The sequence below is a fragment of the Phoenix dactylifera genome, chromosome 9 (genome assembly GCF_009389715.1).
Source record: "Phoenix dactylifera cultivar Barhee BC4 chromosome 9, palm_55x_up_171113_PBpolish2nd_filt_p, whole genome shotgun sequence".
NCBI lineage: Eukaryota > Viridiplantae > Streptophyta > Magnoliopsida > Arecales > Arecaceae > Phoenix > Phoenix dactylifera.
Genome location: NC_052400.1, coordinates 17,394,471 through 17,418,244, shown reverse-complemented (window position 1 = coordinate 17,418,244; position 23,774 = coordinate 17,394,471). Strand labels below are relative to the sequence as shown.

The 23,774-nt window shown below is 34.2% G+C and overlaps 1 protein-coding gene across 2 annotated transcripts; it reads left to right on the top strand.

The window, feature by feature from the left end:
- Positions 1 to 1,936: 1,936 nt before the first annotated feature.
- LOC103712928 (helicase and polymerase-containing protein TEBICHI-like) lies at positions 1,937 to 23,385 on the top strand. Of its 2 annotated transcripts, none has more exons than XM_039130270.1 (20): positions 1,937 to 2,079; positions 2,410 to 2,885; positions 3,074 to 3,278; positions 3,355 to 4,404; positions 6,840 to 6,904; positions 8,435 to 8,540; positions 8,649 to 8,849; positions 11,126 to 11,326; positions 11,608 to 11,769; positions 11,907 to 12,146; positions 12,655 to 12,867; positions 13,110 to 13,388; positions 13,499 to 13,651; positions 17,588 to 17,809; positions 18,765 to 18,983; positions 19,106 to 19,223; positions 20,321 to 21,391; positions 21,489 to 21,602; positions 21,696 to 22,049; positions 22,937 to 23,385. In XM_039130270.1, exons 1-17 carry the CDS (start codon positions 2,044 to 2,046, stop codon positions 20,461 to 20,463), a joined length of 4,089 nt encoding a protein of 1,362 aa, XP_038986198.1. In that variant the 5' UTR covers positions 1,937 to 2,043; the 3' UTR covers positions 20,464 to 21,391; positions 21,489 to 21,602; positions 21,696 to 22,049; positions 22,937 to 23,385. The 2 variants fall into 2 exon arrangements, with proteins under 2 accessions (XP_038986198.1, XP_038986197.1); XM_039130269.1 differs by having other exon boundaries at positions 13,038 to 13,388.
- Positions 23,386 to 23,774: the final 389 nt, after the last annotated feature.

The window sequence follows — 23,774 nt, the reverse complement described above, 5'->3', positions numbered from 1 at the left end:
ATCGCTACCGCTGGCCGCTATTACCCTCTTAATCGTCACCATACAATTGCTAGCATCATCGCTACCTCTCCTATATCATTGGCACCTCCACAACCACCAATATCGTTGCCACTATTATTGTTGTTGCTACCTTCACCACATAACACCACTTTATTGTTGTTGCCTCCACCATATCATTAGTACCTTTGCCACCACCACTATCATTGTTACCTCCGCTTTGCTGCCACTGGGCTAGAGCTAATCATGGATCCAATGGCGGCTTGCCCAGCCCAGCCCAAAATTTGGGGAGCATTGACACTAAAAATAGGCTTGTCAACTTACCCGAGAAAAAAAAGGCATGACTTGAAAAATTAGAATGGGCTTGGAAAAAATAAAAATTAGCCTAGTCCAACTCGAGATAATTATATATATTTAATATATATTTTGTAAATTATATTAACTGATTATATATTATAATGAAAAATCTAAGACTATATGGATAAAAAAGAGAGACCCAATGTCGAGGTCAGGCTGGCTTTAGGCATAAACATCGAGCATAATTTTTACTATAGAGCCAAACCCGAGCCTGGCTAGCCCGATGTTTGATTAGCTCTATGGTAGGCCTATCACCAGCACTAATGTCGCCTCTACTACTTTTGTTGTAACTATCATCATCTCTAGCATCCTATCACATTTATTTATAAAAATAATTGGTTGTACTAAACATTTTTATATTTTTAAAATTAGAAAAAATAAATATAGAAAACCTATTTTTGTTCTTGAAAATAGAAAATGAATTTGATGCAAAACGGTGCCAGCGTTATTGTTATAATTGCTTCTCCTAATATATTTTTAATATTTTAAATCCTAATGCCTTAAGGTATACTTAGCGCTATCCTCACTTCTGCTCGAAACATGGTTTAATGAATAACTATGCATAGTAAATTTCAAATTCTTGTATGCCAGAACATATAGTCTAATATAGATGAAGGATTTGTGACACTATTATAAGTCTTGCAGAAGTCATTTTTGTTGCTTTAGTCTTATACATTAGAAATAGAGATGGTAATGGGTCGAATATGGATCGAGTCAGCCATTACCCATATCCATTCTGCACTTGTCTTGGGATGCGATGAGATGGATAGAGTTAGGTAGGACTAGTTGAATTGCTTGAATCACATGAAGCTACAAATTTTTTTTTTATAGAAATCAAACAAATAAAAAAATATAAAAAAATTAATATTTTATATAAGTAAACAAAATAAAAATTAAAAATATAAAATATAGCAAACCAAATTTTCAATAATAATAGAAATATAACAAACAAAAATATTTCTAATAACTCAAACATCTCTTAAATAAAAAAAAGACAATCAATTAAAAAAATAAATAACTAAACAGCACTGCGTGTAAGCGAAGGGACTAGTGCAAAGGGTGAGGCCAGGACTTGTAAAGAGCTCTCTCTCTCCCTATGGTTCAAGATTGGTTTTATCATTATCTGCAATGATTTCGGATCCATTGCGGATCAGGTCGGGTCAAGTACCCATAGGGTCAAGTAAATTACCATCTTTTAACTAGAAAAAGGTTCCTTCCAGTAGTGGCCACCAAGATGGGTTCATGAGCCTGGTGGTGCAAAATTTCAAGTTTGTATTCAATTTGTACGCAAATAGCTAGAAAATAACATTGTCCTCTAGACCACATCTTCGCAAGCTTCTCAACGGTGACCATTAACCGGAATTGTCGTTGTCCCAACCCAGGAACAGCGACGCTTCGGCCTGACGTCGACATGGCGGTCGGACACAAATGGATTGGAAGTTGGAAGGCAATCTGGCTTCCGCATAGAAATTTCTATGCGTGTCCTGGTTGTTGAAGTCGGCACTCAGACTCATCTATACGCAGTAGACGTATTTATTTATGCCCTTCCGACGCTTTAGAGTTTAGACGTTGGCGGTTCCTTCAATTTAAAAAGCGGCCGTGCAGCCAATTTTTTTCGCAGCGCGGCCGCCCGGAAACCCTTTTTCTCCCAAGATCGCGGCCGCGACGGCCCTCTTCTCCTCATCCCTGATGGCGTCGGGCTCCTCTCCAGCTCGCATTGATCAGGTCTATTCTCCTCCCCTCTCAAACCCTAATTTTCCAATCCTTCCTTCCCCTCTCTCCTCCCGTTCTTCTCTCAGATCTTTCTTTTTCTAATGGCGCCAGCGAATCTATTTGTTTTAGATGAAGTACACTTTCTTTTCTTGAGATTTTTAAGCAGATGCGGGATAATATCTATTTCTATCGATTTCACTACTCACCATGTCTTTTTGATTCTATTTTTCGAGTAACGTTTAAATTAAGAACAGTTTCTTTTCCTTGCTATAGATAGCTGCAAAATTATATCAACTCTTATGGATTTTACAACTCATCGCCTCTTCTTGGTTCGATGATTAGTTTTTTGCTTCAAGAAAGAGAAAATCTCCGGTACTGCAAGATGAGAAGAAGTCTGATAAAGATCCCAAAAGGCCACTCGATGGATCTACGAGTGCCACATGCAATCTTGATAGCCATCTCGTCAAGTCTCCCGATGGCATGGCCTTGTCGATGCATGATTCCGTCGGAAGAAATATGTTGTCTGAGATCAGCTTGCCATCTGATGTGGCGAAGAAGCCCATCTTGACCACATGTTCCTCAAGAAGTGGCGATCCATCGAACAATGTTGAAGGCCTGTCCGGGGTTCGAATAGGAGTGCCGGATGAGGCATCAGCTGATGTTATTGGGTCTGGAGAGCAAGGTCACGCCCTTAAGGGCCCATGTGATGTTCGTATCACGAATCAAGATCCTTCAAAGGAGGCATTAGTTTCTTGCTCTGGCAGACGGAATTCAGAGTTCAAGAGGTTTGCAAGTGATTTTCTTTCTCTGTATTGTAGGTAATGATGGTTTTGCTCTCCTTCAGGCTTTCAGTCTGCACTTCATTCTTATCATATGCTTGACAGCATGATTATCGTAGCTTGGCACTGTGTGTTCATATTGATTTCTTGGAAAGGCAGTGTAGTTGGTGTTTCTTGAAATGTCTTGGTTGTTGTTTTGCATGTGATCGTTTGGCTCTTTTCTCCAGTGATCTCCCAACTGCTGTGAATGTTCCTGTGGAAGAGGAGTTGGAGGTTCAAAAGAGAAACAGCAGCCTATCTCTCTTAGTTGCATGCAATAAAACTTGTGTAAAGAAGCGACTCATCATAGATCAGAGCAGTCCGCCCCTAAAATCTTCCAAGTTTGAGTCAAGCTCTAAGCCTGAGGATGTCGTCCGTTTTGAGGATCTTGATGTGAGTTCTGACAAACCTTCTTGTCAAATTCTTTGTTTCATTGATGACTGAAATATAACAAATCAAAGTTATGCAGGGTTCATGTGGTAAGCCCAATGGGGAAAGTGATGGTGAAGGTGCAAGCTTGAGAAGATGCAGTAAGACTCCTAATTCTAGCTTAATGAAGACAAGATTATGCATGCCTGATTTGTCAGCAAATGTCTTGGGTGCCGGTGAGACCCCTAGATGTACATCCAGGAGTTCCATGTTGTCACCAGGAGATGAGTTTTGGAATGAAGCTATTCAAGTTGCTGATGTTTTACTTGCTCCAGTTGATAAGTTACCTGAAAGCCCGTGTTTTTTAAGAAGTCGAGGGTCTGGGGATAAGTTATTGCAGGACAAATCATCTTGTGCAGTCCCTGAGGGTGATAAATGTTTTTCTAAATTGGATTGTGATGATTTGGCTGCCAGACATGTGGTACTGAAAGGTTGTGTGAAGCCAGTAGAGAAGCCTATTGAAGCACCAAAAACATCTCTGTCAGGTAGTCAGCAAAATGAAGTATCCCCGTTGCCTGTGAAGCATTTTGACTTCTCTCACGAGGAGGACAATTTAGATCACCATGATGTGGATATAGATGAAGCTGGTTTTCATGCAGGGAGTGGACATGCGAATAGCCGTTCTACGAAGCAGAAATGTCTAATGACCTCAGACATTCCAAATCATTGGGAAGATTTGGAAAAAAGGGCATCTTTCAAAGAAAAACCTAAATCTTCTATAAATATGTCACCTGATATGTGCCCTTGTGATTCATCTTATCCAACTAGAAATTTGCCTCAAATTGTGGAGAATGGTTCTGATTTAACTGTACATGAACGGAACGGTGGTTTGCTGATTCAAGTGAACGGATCCAAGCATATGCACAATGACAAAAAATTATCTAGTGGTCTGCCACTACCTGGTTGTGATGCTTATGATATGGAGAAAGAAACCCTGAGTAGATCAATTGTTCATGGCCGTTATGAAAAAGCCACAACTCCATCCAGTTCTATGCTATTGAATGATCGTTTGAGGCTTACCAATTGGCTTCCTTCTGAAGTATGCAGTGTATACATGAAGAAAGGCATATCAAAACTTTACCCCTGGCAGGTGAGCTTCCATTTTCTTTTTCTTCCAGCATATCAGTCAAGAAGCTAAAACAGCTGAGATAAGTTAATGTTTTAGAATTTCCTGATATGTGTGTAACAGAAGGCAGGTCTAAGCGCAATGGTAAGGTTGCGCCATCGTGACCTAATTGTCATGGGTGTGAAACGTGGAAACAGTGTCCTTGCACAAAGGTGGAAGGCTGTGTACATCTGACCGTCCCAAGAGCCTGCAGTAGCGAGAGTCTTGTGCACTGGGATGCCTTTCTTTTTTGTTTTTTTGATATTCTTGTAACATAATTGACCCTATGTCTCTTGACTTCTTCTTTGTCCCCCTCCATTTTTTTGAATATCTGTCTTTATTTGATATAGGATAAGGGGCTTCCCGGATTTATTCTTCACAGTGAATGCGCAAGTTTTTATGTTTCTTATCTTTAGTACTTATAACATTATCTCACTTGACATTTCACGATATATATTCTTAACATGGACATCAGAGTATGATGATCAATATTCTAGTGTCTACTGACTATAAGCATAAGTTATGCAGGGATACTCTAGAATCTGTTAGAGGCCATTAATGAGATTGAGAGCAGGATTGAGAATGAGAAGGTTACATGTACATTTAAAGGTTCTTGTTCTGTCAACAGCATCGTATCGTTATTTTCAAATACTTTGTCAAATCTTCAATTGATGGAATTTGAGTTCTTCAACTCTTTCATGATCCATCAATACAGATTAAATTGATGTTGCCTTCCTCATTGTGTTCCCTAGTATTATTGATACCCGTGCCTATACAATCTGGATCAATTCATACTATTTATCTTTAATTGGAGCAATTCTGGCATTTCTTTTTATCTAGTCATTTTTACCCATTTTTCATATTTACTACACATCCACATTGGTAGTCTCACATATGTGACTATGCCTTATATACCAATTTCCAACGTCTTGATTAGGTAGAAATAATGATGTCTTGCCTTACATATTGTTTTCTATAGGTTTAAAGAAGCATAAATACTTCTTGAGATGATGATGAGCGTTGTAAATGTGCATGGTCAAATAGGTAGATTTACATTTTTACAATTATTTAACACTCGCTCAGGTTTCATTGTGTCAAATAACTTGAGTTTGCATGTTGGAGTCTTATGAATTTGGCACATTAGTAATTGATCTCCACCACTTGATTTGATCAATTGTCTTGCCGTTTCGGTTGCTTCTTACTTGAATAATGTTGATTGTGAAATCTGACAATTTGAGCACCAAGCATTGATGGAAAATACAGTAACATTATCCCTTTTATATGGTCTTTCATTATCCATGTCCAATTTCTCAACATTGCTTTTAGATATGCACTCTGTGTCTCTGCAAAAGTGAATTATAATTAACTAGATGTGACATTCCTTTCTTGTCCCATTTGTGGTGCATGTAGAGATTTGGCATTTTTCTCTACCTGTACTGCCATTGGTCACTCATTAATGTGGTTGATTTTAGTGGTAGAGGTTTTCTGGTTAAAATAATTCTTTCCCCGTCTATTTTGCTTAATTCAACCTATCTTACCTTCACATCACCTCTTATCTCTGTCATTTTTTTCGAGCTCTCATTTTCACCTCCTGTCTATTTTGTTTGGTTCTTTTGCTTCTTTCTCCGTTTCTTCACTTTTCTTTATTCTGAGTATGCTTATTTACTCTCTTTCCGTATCAAGTTCATGTTATTCCCTTTTGTTTGAGATCTTGGAGTGTGCTAAGTGGCTGGCACCACTTACAGTGTGGCTTTGTGGTGGAGGCAAGTGGAAGGGAGAGAAGAGAGGGGAATGAAGGTGGCAATTGGGAGATGAAAAATAGGATAGTTATAGTTAGATTATATTTGTGCTTAGATATATATGCTTGTCCCACTATGCTTGTACACATGACTTTGTGTGATAGATACACAAAAGTACATTTATTGACATCGTTACTCATACACATATTTACTCATATACATATTGATCGATTGGTCTCAAAATTGACCTGTAATTTATTTTGGATTTTTTATTTAAATTTTATGTCACCATACTATTTACCTAGTTTGCTTCCATTTTGTTGTTGGAGTTTCCAATATTTTTGTGATGCTTACCATTTGCATAAGTGCGTACTTATGTGTGCATATACATGTATGTATGTGTATATGTGTATTGACATTGACCTACTTGTATTTTGATATTGTGAATATTTGATCTTGCCATGGTGCTTCTCTCTTTTGTATTTTGACATGCTTATTCTAGGGCACTGTAGTAAGGTCACATATTTTTTTTTCTTCTATAAATTTCATAATAGTTACAAAATAATTCTGGAGAGATGCATGGAGGACAATAAATCTGTAAGTGTCATTAAGAGTTCAAGTTATGATAATACTGAGAAGAAGATTGATAATTTTCGCAACTTCAATTGGTTGAAATTTTAGGTGGAATGCCTCCTTGTTGATGGCGTCCTGGGGAAAAGAAATCTAGTCTATTGTGCATCGACCAGGTATTTGTTGGAAATATTTTAAGGTTTATGAGAATTCATCTTGTCTATTGTTTCTTGTTTTCTTGTTTCAACTTGTTAAGCATACCTAGATGAATGCAAGCATTAAAAATATCATATATTGTACTTGTTTTTAGGCATAATATCTTACCATGCCTGCATGCTAACACTTGACATGTGCCAGCACAAAAGATATGAAAGCTTATGTAAGACTTTCCTTTAAGCATGCTAAGATACATCACTCCATCCAATTGTTTTTTGAAAGACAATATTTTACTGCTGTCTGCTGGTGTTTCAATTGTTTTGAACAAGTAAACAAATTTTGATCGGTTTAAAATCTAGTGTCCTAAATCACCCTAGATACCTGTGCTGATTGTTGTGCAGTTTATGTAATTCCAAAATTCATGCATTTAGTCAATGATTTCATGGTTTGAATCAACACTTTTGCCCTAAAGTTGGATTGTTGATATGATCTAGACACAATAAAGTAAAATTAGCATGGTTGAGTTTTTTTTTATTTTTTTAACTTGCTTGAGCAAAACATATCAACCTCCGAAACATGTAATGCATTATAAATAGTTGGTAATTGGAAATCCAACATATTGGTGCATTGTTTTAATGATGTATTTTCTTATGCTCAGGCTCTATATGGTCACAAAAGGTTTGACTTTAAGAATATATGGTTTTATTTTTAAAAATCTTATTCTATGTGTGACGATGGTTATGTTGATCTACTAGGGCTGAAATCGGATCGGATACCGATCAGACACTAGTATATCCATATCCATATTTGTTTTGTTTGATGAATACAAATACAGATATGGATGTTAGTCGGATACATAAATTTATGTCTATATTTGTTTTAAACGGATATAGATACAAATCGGATACTGGACATATGAATATAAATACAAATGCAAGTTGGATAATTAAACTTTATGACCACAAATTCAAAGATATTACTAAGTGGATGATAAATCAACTCAGTAGCATGTTAATATGGTCATTTATTTCATGAGCGTTTTATAAAATTAAATAGGGTCACAAATAGAATTGGATATTGGATATGGATCAAGTAGTTGTCTATATCCGATTTTCTTTGATGGATATGGATACAGATACAAATATTACTCAGATACTCAAATTTCTATCCATATCTGGATAGTTTTTGGATACGAAAACAAATCAGGATGGACATTATCCAATCTACTTTCACCTCTATAATCTACCAATAAATGGTGTCAGAACTGGTTTAACAGGTAATATGTACTCTTTTTTTATGCTGTTGGCCTTAACAAAGTTAAGATTGGTAAGCAACATCATTTAATTTGTTATCTGCTGTTTCTTGTGTCTTATAACATCCTTATTATTTGATTACATGTGTCATCAACATCTTTCCTTGCTTTTATGTTGAGACCTTCAACTACATACTGTAATTCTTTGCCAATTTATGATCTCCAGCATGCTTCTTTTCATTTCAAGCACCTGAACATTGAGGCATTTTTATAACATATCTTTTATGCTGCACTGCAGTGCTGGTAAAAGTTTTGTAGCTGAGATTTTGATGCTGAGGCAGGTTATATCAACCGGGAAAATGGCTCTGCTCGTACTTCCTTATGTGTCAATTTGTGCTGAAAAGGTGCTTTTATTGACTTATTTGTAGCTAATTAGTTTCTTTAAAGACCCATTAAAGCTGGAAACTGTAAGATGTGCTAGTAATAGCTATGGCTATATCTTTTTCTTACAGGCTGAACACCTGGAACTACTTCTTGAGCCACTTGGCAAGCATGTTCGCAGTTTTTATGGAAATCAGGGTGGTGCATCACTTCCAAAAGATACTTCGGTAGCTGTATGTACAATAGAGAAGGCAAACTCTTTAATTAACAGATTGTTAGAAGAAGGTCGCCTTTCAGAACTTGGAGTTATTGTGATAGATGAACTTCATATGGTAAATTAAAGCTTCTATGAATCTTGTTTCTTACTTTTTTTTTTCCTCGCAATTTTACAACTCTAGTTTGTCTTTTTTATAATAGTGTCACATTTTTCCCTCCTTGGTTATCTACATTAAATTGTTCTATCTGAAATCCTCATGAATCATAGCTTTGGAATTATAAGAATATCTTTTCTATGTTAGATTAGTATGATATGAGGAGAATGTAAGTGGAATGGAAATGTTAAAGTGCATAGTTGATCAAACTCGTTAAGGGTCAAAGTTCTTTAATGATTTTTACTCCTCAGTAGTATCACTAGTAAGCAATTAAATGACCGAAAACTTTCTGAGATGGTCTGACCAAGTTTTCTGTATGACATCAATCCCTTGATCTGGAGGGTATGAAGGGTTCAGAGTGAGGGTGTATTACAAAAGGATAATTCAGGCAAGGTACAACTGATAAGGATTTAGCCTTGGATAAGATAATCGGGCAACATCATGCATAAAACTAACCCCAGATAGATCAGTTTAACCTTGCTATTTATCTGTTTCCTTGTATATAATTATCAAAATTTTCCAAATTTTGAATTTTACCTTAACTTTTCATTTTCATCATTTTTTAATTGTATTTGGTTTTCAAATTTACTTTTTAATGCAAGACATTTATATCTATTTACAATTATTTTCTGTCATGTGCAATACTTCTTCGAAGTAGAGCAGATATTGTTGCAGGTTGTATAGTTTGAAGCAGATTTTTGTCTCAAAATATTTATCCTATTTTTGGGTTTGACTCCTTAGCTATTTGAATTTGCCAACCATGTGTCTCATTGATGATTACTTTACTTTACCTGTGTATAGCTGCAAGTGCTTCTGTTCTGTCATGGCAGAGCATGCTAAAAAACCAAAGCATTTGGAGACCAAGATTTTCAGTGCATGTCTGGATTGCTTGAAACATGCTGAGATAGAATGTAACGGAACATAAGAAAGAGTAGAAAGAAAATTTGATGGATAAATAAAACATAACTTGCTTAAATTTCTTTGATCCTCAAACATTGGATGAATTTCTCTTTCAAAACAATCAACTTTCATTTATTGACATCCCTTTCTTGCTAGCTCAGGATGGGTGTTCGGCAGAACTTATCTGCTTCTGAAAAGAGTATTTTCAATTTGCAAGCCTATAACTATTAATGTTAAAAGTTTCCCATGAGGTCCCATGTAAGGACATTTAAAGATCTTTAAACCTCAAACACTTTGTACGTCTGAAATGGGACATTTCAATGGTATACTTCGTCAAAATATGTATCTGAACAACGTTGCCTAAGTGACCCCAGAAAATCCCCAGACACTTCGTATATCTAATCGTACCCTAAGGAACAATCATAATCCTTTTAAGACTGTTTCCAACAACGAGTTATATGATATGACAATTGCTTGGCTGTTTTGCACTCTCTCTCTTTCTCATAATCGTTTGCTGCTATACTTCTTTTTGCATTTTTTTTTGATAAATCAGGTCCATTTTCACTTTAAAGTTGGGTCCGGCTTTGTCATTTTATTCGTAAATGAGGGAATATTGAGTATAGAACATTAGAATCTCCATAATTGGTTCTCCTATGCCATTTATGAGTTATTTCATCCATTATCTTAGAGGTGTGATTGCATCTCATTACTTGAGAATAGAATCAACATAAGTGGTTCACTTGTGCCAATTATTATAGTTGTGACCTTTGCATTGTGATCGCATATCTTTGAACTATTATGAGAATTCATAATTTACATGAAATTGTAGGTATGCCATTTATAGTTTCATACATAAGTCTTGTGCAGCAGCATTTCTTCTTTACAGCTCTCTTGCCTCTAGATCACACTGGTAGGCCAAATCTGAAGCTCTCTCTCTCTCTCTCTCTCTAAATTTATGTTTTCTTTTGTACCATTTAGAAGAACATGATACTCATTAAATAATTAAATAAGACATTTGTGAAAAAATATTCACTTCATGCCAGAATCTCTATTGAAATTTTAAGAATTAATAAATAATTTCACTATACTCATTCTGTTTATAGTGTGTAGCTGACTGTAATTTAGTTCGTCTCCAGAATGTCTATTGGCTCAAAGAAGTAATAAATGATTTTACTATACTCATTCTGTTTATAGTATGTAGCTTACTGTAATTTTGTTGTTCTCCTTTTGCCTCGTAATACTTTGTTATGTCTTTTGTTTTTGTTATCATACATTGTTACCTGGCAGATAACACTTATTGCTCATAGTTATTTATAAGCAATTAGTTGCCATCATAGGTTGGTGATCAACACAGAGGTTATCTGCTGGAGCTAATGTTGACAAAGCTTCGTTATGCATCTGGTGAAGGAAACTCAGAATCATCTAGTGGAGAAAGTTCAGGTTCTAGTAGCAGGAAGGCTGACCCTGCTCGTGGTTTTCAGATTGTTGGAATGAGTGCTACCATGCCGAATGTCGCTGCTGTAGCTGATTGGCTACAAGTTAGTGAAGATTAGTTGTTCTTGTCTCTACTGAAGTACTAGGATTTCTCAAAAAGAAATCTAGAAATCCAGGATGTCCAATATATTATTTTTTGAAAAATAATATTTATCAACATAACAAAAGAAAGCAAAAGAATGCTATAGCTAAGCTTGTCCAACTATGCACGGTTGGCTTTATGGATTATTTTCTTTTTTTTCTGCTTCTAAAACCTCTTCTCGGGACTTTGCTGCAGTCAGCTGGCCTGATTTCCTGTGACCAAGGTCTTGTTTTGAATTTGTAGGCTGCACTTTACCAGACTGATTTCCGACCAGTTCCGCTAGAGGAGTATATCAAAGTTGGAAATACCATTTTTGACAAAAAAATGAATATTGTCCGAAAAATTCCACCAACTGCTGATCTTGGGGGTAAAGACCCAGATCACATTGTGGAACTGTGCAATGAGGTACTTCACAATTTTGTATGAGATGTAGAAAATTTAAGTGCATATTGTTGAGGTCTCTTGCTGCATAAAATTGTTGAATCTTATTTCTTAATTTGTTGATGACATCATTTTACTGTTCTATATTCACCTTGATCTAGGTTGTTCGAGAAGGTCACTCAGTGCTATTATTTTGTTCCAGTCGAAAAGGATGTGAATCAACGGCAAGGCATGTCTCTAGGTTCTTAAAGAAATTTTCTCTTGGCGGAAATGAAGTTGACTGTGAGTTCAATGACGCTTCCTCTGCCATTGAGGCCTTGCAGAGGTGTCCTGCTGGCTTAGATCCTATATTAGAAGTAACGCTGCCTTTGGGTGTTGCCTATCATCATGCTGGCCTTACGGGAGAGCCTATGACAGAGAGTTAGATATTTATCATGCCCATTTATAATTGTTCATCTCTTGCAGCCCATTATTTTATTTATGACTCTATTCATGTACTATGTCTCTCTATATATACATGCTATTGCTTGAGAAAAAACTGGATTTCAGTAAACTTATTTTCTTTGGCCCCCCTAATATACTATACAAATAGCATTTGAAGATTGAGGTATTTAGGTTTATAAACTTTGTTTAAAGCTCACATATCCTTGAGGTTTGCCAACTCTGTAGCTTGAATTTGCATTGCAATCGGATACGTGTGCCCATATTCCTGCCATGTTATTTGTAAACATCAATTCACTTTACATTCATTCCTTTCGCCCTTTTTCCCTGTATAATCACAAATCTGAGTTTCATCATAATAATTTTGATGAATGTGATGCAACCCATAAATGGCTAAATGCAAATCCCATAAAAGATGCCAATTTGCTTCCTTCATCTTTAGTGAACTATTTGTGTAATTTCTTACAGGTTGAGGAGAGAGAGATCATTGAAACATGCTATCGCAAAGGACTTGTACGTGTTTTGACTGCTACATCTACCTTAGCTGCCGGAGTTAATTTGCCTGCTAGGAGGGTGATATTTCGACAACCAAAGATTGGTCGTGATTTCATTGATGGAACACGCTATAGACAGATGTCAGGTCGTGCAGGTCGAACTGGAATAGACACAAGAGGAGAGAGTGTAAGCTGTTCTTGTTTCCAAGTTATTTCTCAATGTACATAAAGTAAATATTAATTTGATGTTGAATTGACAAAACAAGATTGGCAGTTTTATAAGCTCTTCTGGAAGTTGACTATAAAGAGTTTGAAAGCATTGATCTTCTAATTCCTTTTAAATTTCACCATCATCAGATTCTTATATGCAAGCCTGATGAGGTCAAAAGAATATCTGCTATTCTTAATGATAGCTGCCCCCCCTTGCAGTCTTGTCTTTCTGAAGATAAGAATGGGATGACTCATGCAATCTTGGAGGTTGTTGCTGGTGGGATTGTTCAAACTGCAAGTGATATTCATCGATATGTTAGATGCACTCTCCTCAATTCTACTGTTCCATTTCAAAAAGTTGTAAAATCAGCTCAAGATTCCCTTCGGTGGTTATGCCATAAAAAATTTCTTGAATGGAATGAAGAGACTAAGTTGTACAGCACAACTCCTCTTGGGCGTGCAGCTTTTGGCAGCTCTCTCACACCTGAAGAATCCCTTGTAGGGATTGTGCAACTCATCTTGTTTTGTATTTTCTCCAATTTTATAGTATAATATCTCCTTTATTTACTTCTTTTTTTTGCTTGACTTTGCATATTATTTTTCTGTAGGTCGTCCTAGATGATCTTTCAAGAGCAAGAGAAGGATTTGTTCTTGCATCTGATTTGCATTTAGTTTACCTGGTAACACCCATGAATGTTGAAGTTGAACCAGATTGGGTTTTATACTGTGAAAGGTTTATAGAATTATCTGCGCTTGACCAAGTAATTATATCATCTCACTCTACATACCTTGCTTTGTAATTTTTAGAGTGGATTCAGAGCCTGATATTCTGCTAGCTTACCAAGGTTGCATGCGTGCATTCTTTCTCGCATATATACCATGAAAGTTGTATAAAGTGTTGATAAGTCACTGTAATCTTTCATTTGGCTTGTCTTTAGGATGAAACTTTGAAACTAATTTCTGCTCCTGGGTAGGGCTGGTGCTTGGTAGTATTTCGTGAGGATCCTCACTTTCCCTTCCCCCTATCCTTTTCCTTCATTAGCTTTTATTCACTTAGAATTAAAACTCTATTACACGAAATTCAGATGTGATCAAAAAGCTATTCTGTGGAAAAATAAAACAGGAAAGAGTTTAATAAATGGTCTTTCTTTCCCCCAAAATTGCATATGTAAGATATCAAAACCAAGGATTTAAATACCATCAGTTCAGTATGGTACCACCAGTACTGTACCATTCCGACATAAGAATGGTACCAATATTTGTTCGGGATACCAAGTCTCTCTTGAACTGGTTCATACTGGTGCATACCAGCTGTAAACCTACAGCCTATTTTTGTCAATACTGACTGTTTTGATCTGTCCCAACATACTGATACTGCACCATCCTGGGACAAACCAGTATTGGGCTGGGTACGGATATTCAAGCCCTTTATCAAAACACTTTATTGTTCTGGATGTGGCTAGCATGGTTGGAGTGGTGGGGATTAGGTAAATAATGGTTGTGTTTTAAGTACTAGCATGTAATTCCCTGTACTGTGTGCTACGGTAATGATGACCTGTTGTCATGTTTACAGATGAGATGTGTTCACTGGCTCTATTGTTTCATTTCCTTTGAGAATGAGGAAGTTAATTATATCACCATGCACATGGCTCTGAATCTTTGTATTGTTTCTGCGAATCCAGCTTGTTCTTATTCACTGTAATAGCCTTCATCTTTTATGTGCTGGACCACTGATATTTGTCAATGATTCAGTGCATTTTTATAGCATTCCAATCCATGCTTCCACATTACATTATAACTTTTAGACTATACCATTATGCATATATAGCCCCGTTTGGTAAAGCTCTTGGAGGGCTAGAAAGCACTTTTTGGCCTCCCAAAAATACTTTTGGATGATATAGTTGCGTTTGGTAAAAAATCAGAAAGCTATTTTGGCTTTGCCACAAAGCTGAAAAGGTCTATTTGGGAAAAGCTCTTTTTGGGAGCTTCTCTCAAAAAGTGCTTTCTGACCAATATCGGAAGTTGTTTTGATTTTAATGATTTTTTTGAGGATCAGAATGCCCACCAACAAATCTCATTATTATATCTTATATCATATCATATTATAATATATTATTATTACTATAAATATACTATACTATAATATTAATAATGAATTAATAATATATTATATTGTATTATATTATATTATTATATTATAATGGTATAATATATTATATTATTGTAGTAATACATACTTATAATATAACATATTCTTATATTTTATTATAAGCATAATATAACATCTTATTACATTCATAACTTTACATTGTTATTATAATAATAATATTTATATTATCATAATATACAATATTATTATTATAATAAGATTATAATATACGATTAATAATATAAAAGATAATATATTAGATTATATTACATTACATTATATTCTATTATATGATTATATTATAATAATATTCTATTATTATTAAATATATATAATAATATTTAATAATAATATAATATAATCTGTCATTAGATTAGATTCTAATCTGTTATACTATATTCTATTGTTGTATTATATTAGATTATTATTCTATTAAATTATATTATATATTATGTTATAATTATAGTAATATTATATTATATTGTAGTAATATCGTATTATTGATAATAATAATACTAGTAATAGTAACAGTACTAATAACAATAATAATACTAAAAATAGTAATAATTGTAATAATAGTAATAATACTAAAAATAGTAATAACGCTAATAATTCTAAAATAGAAATAATACTAAAAATAGCAATAATACTGATAATATTAGTAGTACCAATATTAGTAATAATACTAATAATAGTAATAGTGCTGATAATAATAATAAAACTAATAATAATAATAATATTAATAATAGTAACAATTCTAATAATAGTAATAGTACTAATAACAATAATAATATTAAAAACAGTAATAATTGTAATAATACTAAAAATAGTAATAATACTAAAAATAGTAATAATACTAATAATTCTAAAATAGAAATAATATTAAATATAGTAATAATACTAATAATAGTAATAGTACCAATACTAGTAATAATACTAATAATAGTAATAGCACTAATAATAGTAATAATAGTAATAATACTAATTATAGAAATAATACTAACATAGCAATAATACTAAAATAGTAATACTACTAATAATAGTAATAGTACTAATCATAGTAATAATGACAAAATAGTAATAATACTAATAATAGTAATAGTTCTAAAAGTAGTAATAATACTAAAAATTATAATAATTTAAAAAAATTATATAATACTAAAAATAGTAATCATACTAATAATACTAATAATTGTATTAATACTAATATTAGTAATATTACTAAAAAATTAAATAATACTAAAAATAATAATAATACTAATAATAGTAATAATACTAATAATAGTAATAATATTTATATATATGTGTGTGTCCATATAGATATCTTTCTGTGCGCGCGCGCATATATATATACACATACATACATATATATATACAGATATATATACGTATATATATGTATTATACATAGATATATATACGTATATATAGGTATTATACATAGATATATATATATATATATATCAATATATTTGTACATACATATATCTATATATATGTATAGATATATATCTATGTATGGATGTATATTTATATATATATATATATATATATTTATATACATATATGTCCATATATGTATATATGGACATATATATATATTATTACAATCATAATTTTATATAATAATAATAATAGTTATATTATGTTAATATACGATATTGTTATAATAATAATATTATAATACGACTAATAATATAAAAACAATATATTAGATTATAACACATTATATTATATTCTATTATATGCTTTATTATAATAATATTATATTATATATTATGTTATAATTATAATAATATTGTATTACATTGTAGTAATATTGTTCTACTAATAATACATTACGATATCATATCATATCATATTATGTTATATTATTATGCTGTAGTATTCAATATTATATTACACTATATTATAATAATAATATACAAAATAATAATATTTTAATATATAATAATATAATAATATATAATATTATATTGTATTATACTCTATTATGTAATATTTTTTATTATCATTTTATCATACCAAAAGCATTTTCTCATTTTGGTTACCAAACATATATTAAAGTTTTACAGTACTTTAGAAATGTAGTTACCAAACAGCAAGTGGCTTTTAATAAAAACTTTACTTCTAAAAGCTCTATTTTCTGAAAGTTTTACTGCTAATAGCAATCCCAAACAGGGCCATAATGTGTGGAGTTATTGTAGAAGTGCATTTAACTTGCTGTTTGTTTTGTTATCATGCTGCAACATATCATTCTTAAATTTTATAAATATTCAACTTTTAAGGATGAATTCTGATGTACCACCAATCTACAAATTACCCTAAAAACCATTAAATGACCAAGAAAATTTTTGAAACTCTTGATCAAGGAGGAATATTTGGTCCCTGTTACTTGTTATCACGTGACAGAAGCACAAATCTGACTTCTATTGAGCTTAAAACATGTGTGTTAGCATTTGATTTGATTTGGTTGATTTTAATAACTGCTAAGTCCACAGTGTTTCTAAGAGACATTAACACTTTCTCTAAAACCTGATAATTGCAGTCAGTTGGCAATCGAGTTGGGGTAGTGGAACCTTTCTTGATGCGCATGGCCCATGGTGCACCTATGGCTTTTCAAGAAAAACTGAGGGGGAGAAAGAGTGTGCTGCATGGCAGAAGGCAAACGCAGACTGTAGCCGCTGACACAAGCATAATTTTGAATGAACAGACACTTCGTGTCTCCAAACGCTTTTATGTTGCGCTAATGTTGTCAAGACTTGTGCAGGTGTCATCCTTATCTTCTAGCTATATATAGTTTTGCTTACTGTTCTACTTTTCTCTCTCCCTGTTCCTCTCTCTCTTCTTTTTCCACTTTACACGTGAGGGATGCGTCCATATTCAGTTATTTTTTAGCTATAAAAAAGCAGATACTCTGCTCAGCTAACACTTTTGGTCATCTTGTTCTAAATAATACCGCTAAAATATTTTTTGTTCATATGATGCTGTGATTTTAGTACATGAACCAAATATGTTTGTTTTTTTGGTTATCTTAATTTGTAAGTTTGGACTGACTATATAACCTGGTGTCTTTTTTCCTGCTTTTGTGAAATCATTTATTTGCTGATTGATAGTATTAGTTCTTCTCTGCAAGTACTATACTATTCAAATATTTCACCTTGCTGCCAATCATGGCATGTAGATTACCTTTGTGTCCTCATGTGTAAAGAAAACTTCTGGCCTTCTCTTTTTAAATTTTAAATCTTATCTCTTTTTTTTCCAATTGATTGATGAAATAACGGGATAACATTTCACTAATTTGAAAGAGCTTACAAAGATGGGAAGTAGGCCGATGAAAATAGACAAGAAAGAAGTCTGGCTTATGTTATCATAGCAGTGAGGAGTGTCGGGGATACTATGTTTAAGGGTGTGCTAATGAAGCGTTAGCAGGTGGAAACTTAGTCTATATATTACTGAATAGACTCAGGAGTTGGTTGCTTTAGGGTTATGAAAATCATCTAAGCTGAAATACTTGTGTAACTGCGTGTATGCTCTCAGCTGGTGGGTTTCGGAATGCTTTCAAATTCTCCTGTCTTATTTGTGCTGTTGTTATTGGTCTTGTTATTAATTTATATTATTGCATTGCTGCTTACTATAGTTATATACAAGCTTGTTGATTTTTTATTGTACATTGTTTTGATTTGTACAGTTATATATGGATTTCTGATGCTTATTCTTTGTAGGAGGTCCCCATTCCTGATGTTTGTGAAGCTTTCAAAGTTGCTAGAGGCATGATTCAGGCCTTACAAGAAAATGCTGGCAGGTTTGCTTTGATGGTGTCATTATTTTGCGAAAGACTTGGTTGGTATGATTTAGAAGGCCTTGTTGCCAAGTTTCAAAATCGGGTCTCATTTGGAGTGAGAGCAGAGATTGCGGAGCTTACTATGATTCCATATGTTAAGGTAATATTGCCTCCCATTGTTTCATTGTATGGTTTATGTCATTGCAGATTGATGTTTACTTTAGATCGTCAGTTTGGCTGATATTTGCAATTTGCCATTTTTTTGCCTTTCTTGTGATACAGGGTTCACGGGCAAGGGCACTTTATAAGGCTGGTTTGCGCACTCCTCTTGCCATTGCTGAAGCAACTATTTCTGAGATTGCAAAAGCTCTTTTTGAATCATCTGCATGGGCTGGTCAAGGTTCTCTCTCTCTGTGATTTACATGACTTATATTTTTTTCTTTCATTCTTCTCATTTATCAATAGCTGGTCAAGGTTCTCTCTCTCTCTGATTTACATCACTTATGTTCTTTTCTTTCTTTCTTCTCATCATCAATAGCTGTCAATGCATAATATGCTAATTAATCGATGCATATTTTTTTTTTTGACGAAATCCTGAATTATTTACTAGGGTTATGTGAGTGAGAGAGGGAGAGAGAAACTGTGCTTCTCTTTAGTGGAGAAGAAATCTTTTCATATTGCCCTACAGGGTCTAAAAAGGTCAAATTTGTTGGATCTCTTAACCAAAACAATGCTTCTCAGTCACCCCTCTCCTTACAATCTTTCACATCCTGCCCCTCTCTTTCTCTCTCTCTTGCTTCCATTGTTGCCCTCTTCCTCCATGTTTGAGACAACAAGAATGGTGGGTAAGAAGGGAGGAGGAATGTTGGGAGGGGAAGGAGGATATTGAAGAAAGAGGGGAGTGGAATGGTGTCGAGTTTGGTCGGGAAGGGAGGTCTAAAGTGAGAGGTAATACTGGGTGTTCTGGGAAAAAACTCCACTCCAATGGTTCAATCTATCTTGACATTAAATCCTACTTGTTGTGTGAGTCTATCAATGAATATGACAGCTCTTGTATGGTGCTTTCCTTCATATTTGTATCTTGATAATGTAGGTTATGATAGTTTTCGTTTATATGTTAATACTTTGTAGTTAGGTATTTAACATTTGCAGCAACATGCCCAACTCTCGGGCATAAAGATTTGGAAATATCCGAGCACATGGCTTTGGATTGTGAGTTAGACAGACGTTTTTATGTTTTTTAGTGCATATATATATTTCTTGATTTATTCTATGCAGGCACATTATTGCTATCAACATAGACGAACTACAATTGATTCTGAAGCCTTCTGTGCTAGCTAATATTGATTTTAAAGCTTTCTGCTTTTCTGCATGATAGTATCTTAGTTTATTTGTGTTTTCCTTAGTGACAGTACTGTTGTTTCATTTTAGTTTCTCATTTGCTTGTTCCTGTATAAGCTTGTTTGGCTAATTAAGTATTTGCTGATGGATGTCTAGATGATTCAGCCTTTCGTCGCATGCATTTGGGAGTAGCTAAGAAGATAAAAAATGGTGCATGTAAAATTATTCTTGATCAAGCAGAAGAAGCAAGAGTTGCTGCCTTTTCTGTTTTCAAATCACTTGGAGTTCATGTTTCCTAGTTTTCATGACCTCTAATTTCTACCATCATGAGGATAGTTTTGGACAAGATAACTTTACCTCTTCTGGTTAAGATGCTTTATCATGCTTTGATGGAACAGAAGCTGAGAGGGACACTCATCTTGCTGCTTAGCCAGATGCAGATAACACAAGTATTAGTTGTGATTGTACATAACTGTAGCAGCATTGATCCTGAGAGTTAGTAAAAGCTTCTGCTGCAACCAGTGGTTCTCATAAATTAAGTCAACATGATATGGGAACGTCAGGAGATTCTCCAATTCGAGAATCAGCAGCTGGCCGTGAAAATGGTGCTCCTGATGCAGCTTTAGGTTATGATCCAGAGGGAGCAGACAAGGGCAGAGTAAATGAATCCAACTACAATAGTGGAGACATCTGATAAAGGCCCTGCTAATGCCAGTAATTTTACTGGAGGATTTGATTCCTTTTTAGGTCAATGCGGTGCTGTTGGAGAATTTTGTTTTGATGATCATTTCTTTAAATGACTGGAACTGCAACCTTCCATCATGTTCTGAGTTGTTGGCTTGGCCATCTTTTGTGAAAATTCACCATGTCAATTTTTTAGAGGATCTGGGGACTTCTGGCAAACTAAATATATGTGACATCTGGGTGGTTGCTACAAGTAATGGAAAAGGATAGCTAAAATTATGGGACAAGATGGGGTCAGAAAAATAATGATATTCGCAGTATTTAACTCTCTTTTGATCCTCCTTCCTGACTATTATCAAACTTAAGATATGCTTATCGTTTCAATCGTTTCAGTAATCAAAGAGCACAGAACCTTCACAAAGCTTTTAAACAGGACACCAGGATCAATTTGTTAGCTGGCTCAGTTGTGTATGAAGTTCCAAAACATACAATACAGTGGCATTGTTTTCAGACCTCAACAGCTACAGGACGTCCTTTTTCCAGGTTGTTCTATTAATAGTTTTATATGTTTATTTTGCTGTTCTACATGAATAATTTATTGATTAAAATGTATATTTATCTTTTATTGATGATTCTGTAGTACGTTGAGCATTTAGTAATCTTCACAACCCAACATTATGATGGAAACAGCTTGAGTGTATTGGATGTCAGTCGTCATCAGATTAATGCTCATCACTTCTTTATCCCTACAAAAGTAATGCTTCCTTTACTTTTTTTTATCAGCACCACTTCTATTTATATCAATCTATGGGACAAGTATGGATTATATTTTGTTACATTGTGGCAGAACAACTGGTTGCTGCTAACAGCTGACTACTCCCAAATAGAACTGCAATTGATGATTCATTTCTCCAAAGATTCTGCATTGCTTGAACCTCTAAGCAAGCCAGATGGTGATGTTTTCATCATGATAGCTGCAAGAGGGACAAGTAAGCTGGAGTCTGCCATTAGCTCTCAGGAGATGGTGCACATGAAAGGGTCAATATATGGCAACATGTACGGGATGGGAGCTAAATCCCTTGCGAGGCAACTAGAATGCAGCTCACAAGAAGCTGCAGAAGAAAAATCAAAGCCTCAAAGCATCTTTTCCTAGCGTTTCTGCTTGGCTCCATGAAGCAGTTGCATCTTGTCACCCTAAAGTGTTAGCTCATCTGCACTTCTGTTGGTGCTAGTCATTCAATATTTTCTTGTCATTGTTAGCTTGTGGTATTCCACTTTCACACTGGTCACTATTAAGTATATCAGCACTGTATATTTATGAATATGTTCAATAGTCTAATCTAGAAATTGAATTCTCTTGGCTTCACCATAAGATAGCTATAAAATTTAAAAATTACGATAAAATATTGTGCTCCTCCAGACTTAACAATGTAGGGAGCCATGATTTATCATATTTATAGTTCTTTATTAAGAAATGAAAAACAACTTATGAATGAAAAACAAAACCAAGCTAGGTTGAACCCATAAGGAAAATAAAAAATATGATCTCAAGTTTGGTCATGGGGTGGAACTTATATTTATCCTTCTTAGATGGAGTTCGTCATGCAACAAATGATTTATGAAATTCTGAATATGGACCATGAAGAAGCTAGAAATTTGTTGCAATAACAAAAAACATGAGTTGGTTTCTGAAGTAAATATGGGCTATAAGCCTTTGATAGCATCTCATTCTAACTCATGGGAAGCTTTATTTGTAGATTATTTTGCTTTCCTATTAAATATTATTTTTTGACTGCCTCCTCGATATCCGTTGCTACTTGTTTTTTCATTTTTGCTTTTTCAAGGTGAAATTTGTGTACATGGCATTTAATATTGTTATTGTTATATTTTACATAAATAATTATTAATAACATATTGCTCGATGTTTTTAAATAACAATAGTTATTATTATTATTTGTATTATTATGGCATCATTTTCATTATATCCTATCAGAACTACAAGCATCTTTCATCAAATTGTTATACTTATGTTTCTTTGCTTGCCATGAATTAGATAAATTTTATTTTACATTGACATATTAACTACAGGTACATGGAAACATTGATGGGAAGAAATGCCTTTTTATCAAAAATAGAGTTTGGAAACCGCAAATAGGAGGCTAAATGTCAGAGGCGAGCTGTAAACTCAATTTGTCAGCTAGCAGAAGAGCATTTAGTTTGCATTTTAATTGTGCTTTCCATGATTTAAAAGAATCACATGGCGCTTTCCTAGGGCTCTGCTGCCGACTCACTACGATAATCATCCATTCTGTGATTGCCTAAGGAAATGAGCCACTTAATCTGGACACTGGAATTCCAGCAAAATTTTTCTACATTAAAGGACAGTGCTATATCATTTTACAGGTTGTTTATCAATGGAAAGTATACTAAATTCTTCTTCTGTCTTTTATTCTAACTGCTTATATTTATTTTAGAGCTCACATGCTTTAGTATGTTTTGAGTGATATGATTATTGTAACCTTTGCAAGAAAGGCTCATACACTTGTTCTGATCATCAGAATGTTATATGCCTGGTCCAGGAGAAGTTCCACTGACCTCATTTCTACAAGATCCTGTGAGCTTTCAGATGTCGACAAAAGCTTCCATCTGGGCTAAATCAATTTCAATAAAATGTATGTGCATTCTGTTTATATTTCAAGGTATATCCCTTGAAACATTATAACCTCATAAAGCTCCTTTTTTCGCCCCTCGGATTTTGTAGAGACCATAGTTTTATTGTCGATGATTTCTCCTGCAGCCTTATCTCATGGTACAATCTCATCTCACTTAGACCATCTGTCTGGGTGCTTTGCTTCAAATTTCAAGATATGCTATACCATAATTTAAGGAAGTGCTGCAATTGGCTCTTATTCTGACATCAACCTTC

Excerpts from the sequence above, each read along its gene's own strand:
- LOC103712928 (XM_039130269.1), top strand. The coding sequence starts at position 2,044 with ATGGCGTCGGGCTCCTCTCCAGCTCGCATTGATCAG. Across the intron at positions 4,405-6,839 it reads CAAAACTTTACCCCTGGCAG|GTGGAATGCCTCCTTGTTGA; the intron begins GTGAGCTTCCAT and ends TTGAAATTTTAG. Across the intron at positions 6,905-8,434 it reads GTCTATTGTGCATCGACCAG|TGCTGGTAAAAGTTTTGTAG; the intron begins GTATTTGTTGGA and ends GCTGCACTGCAG.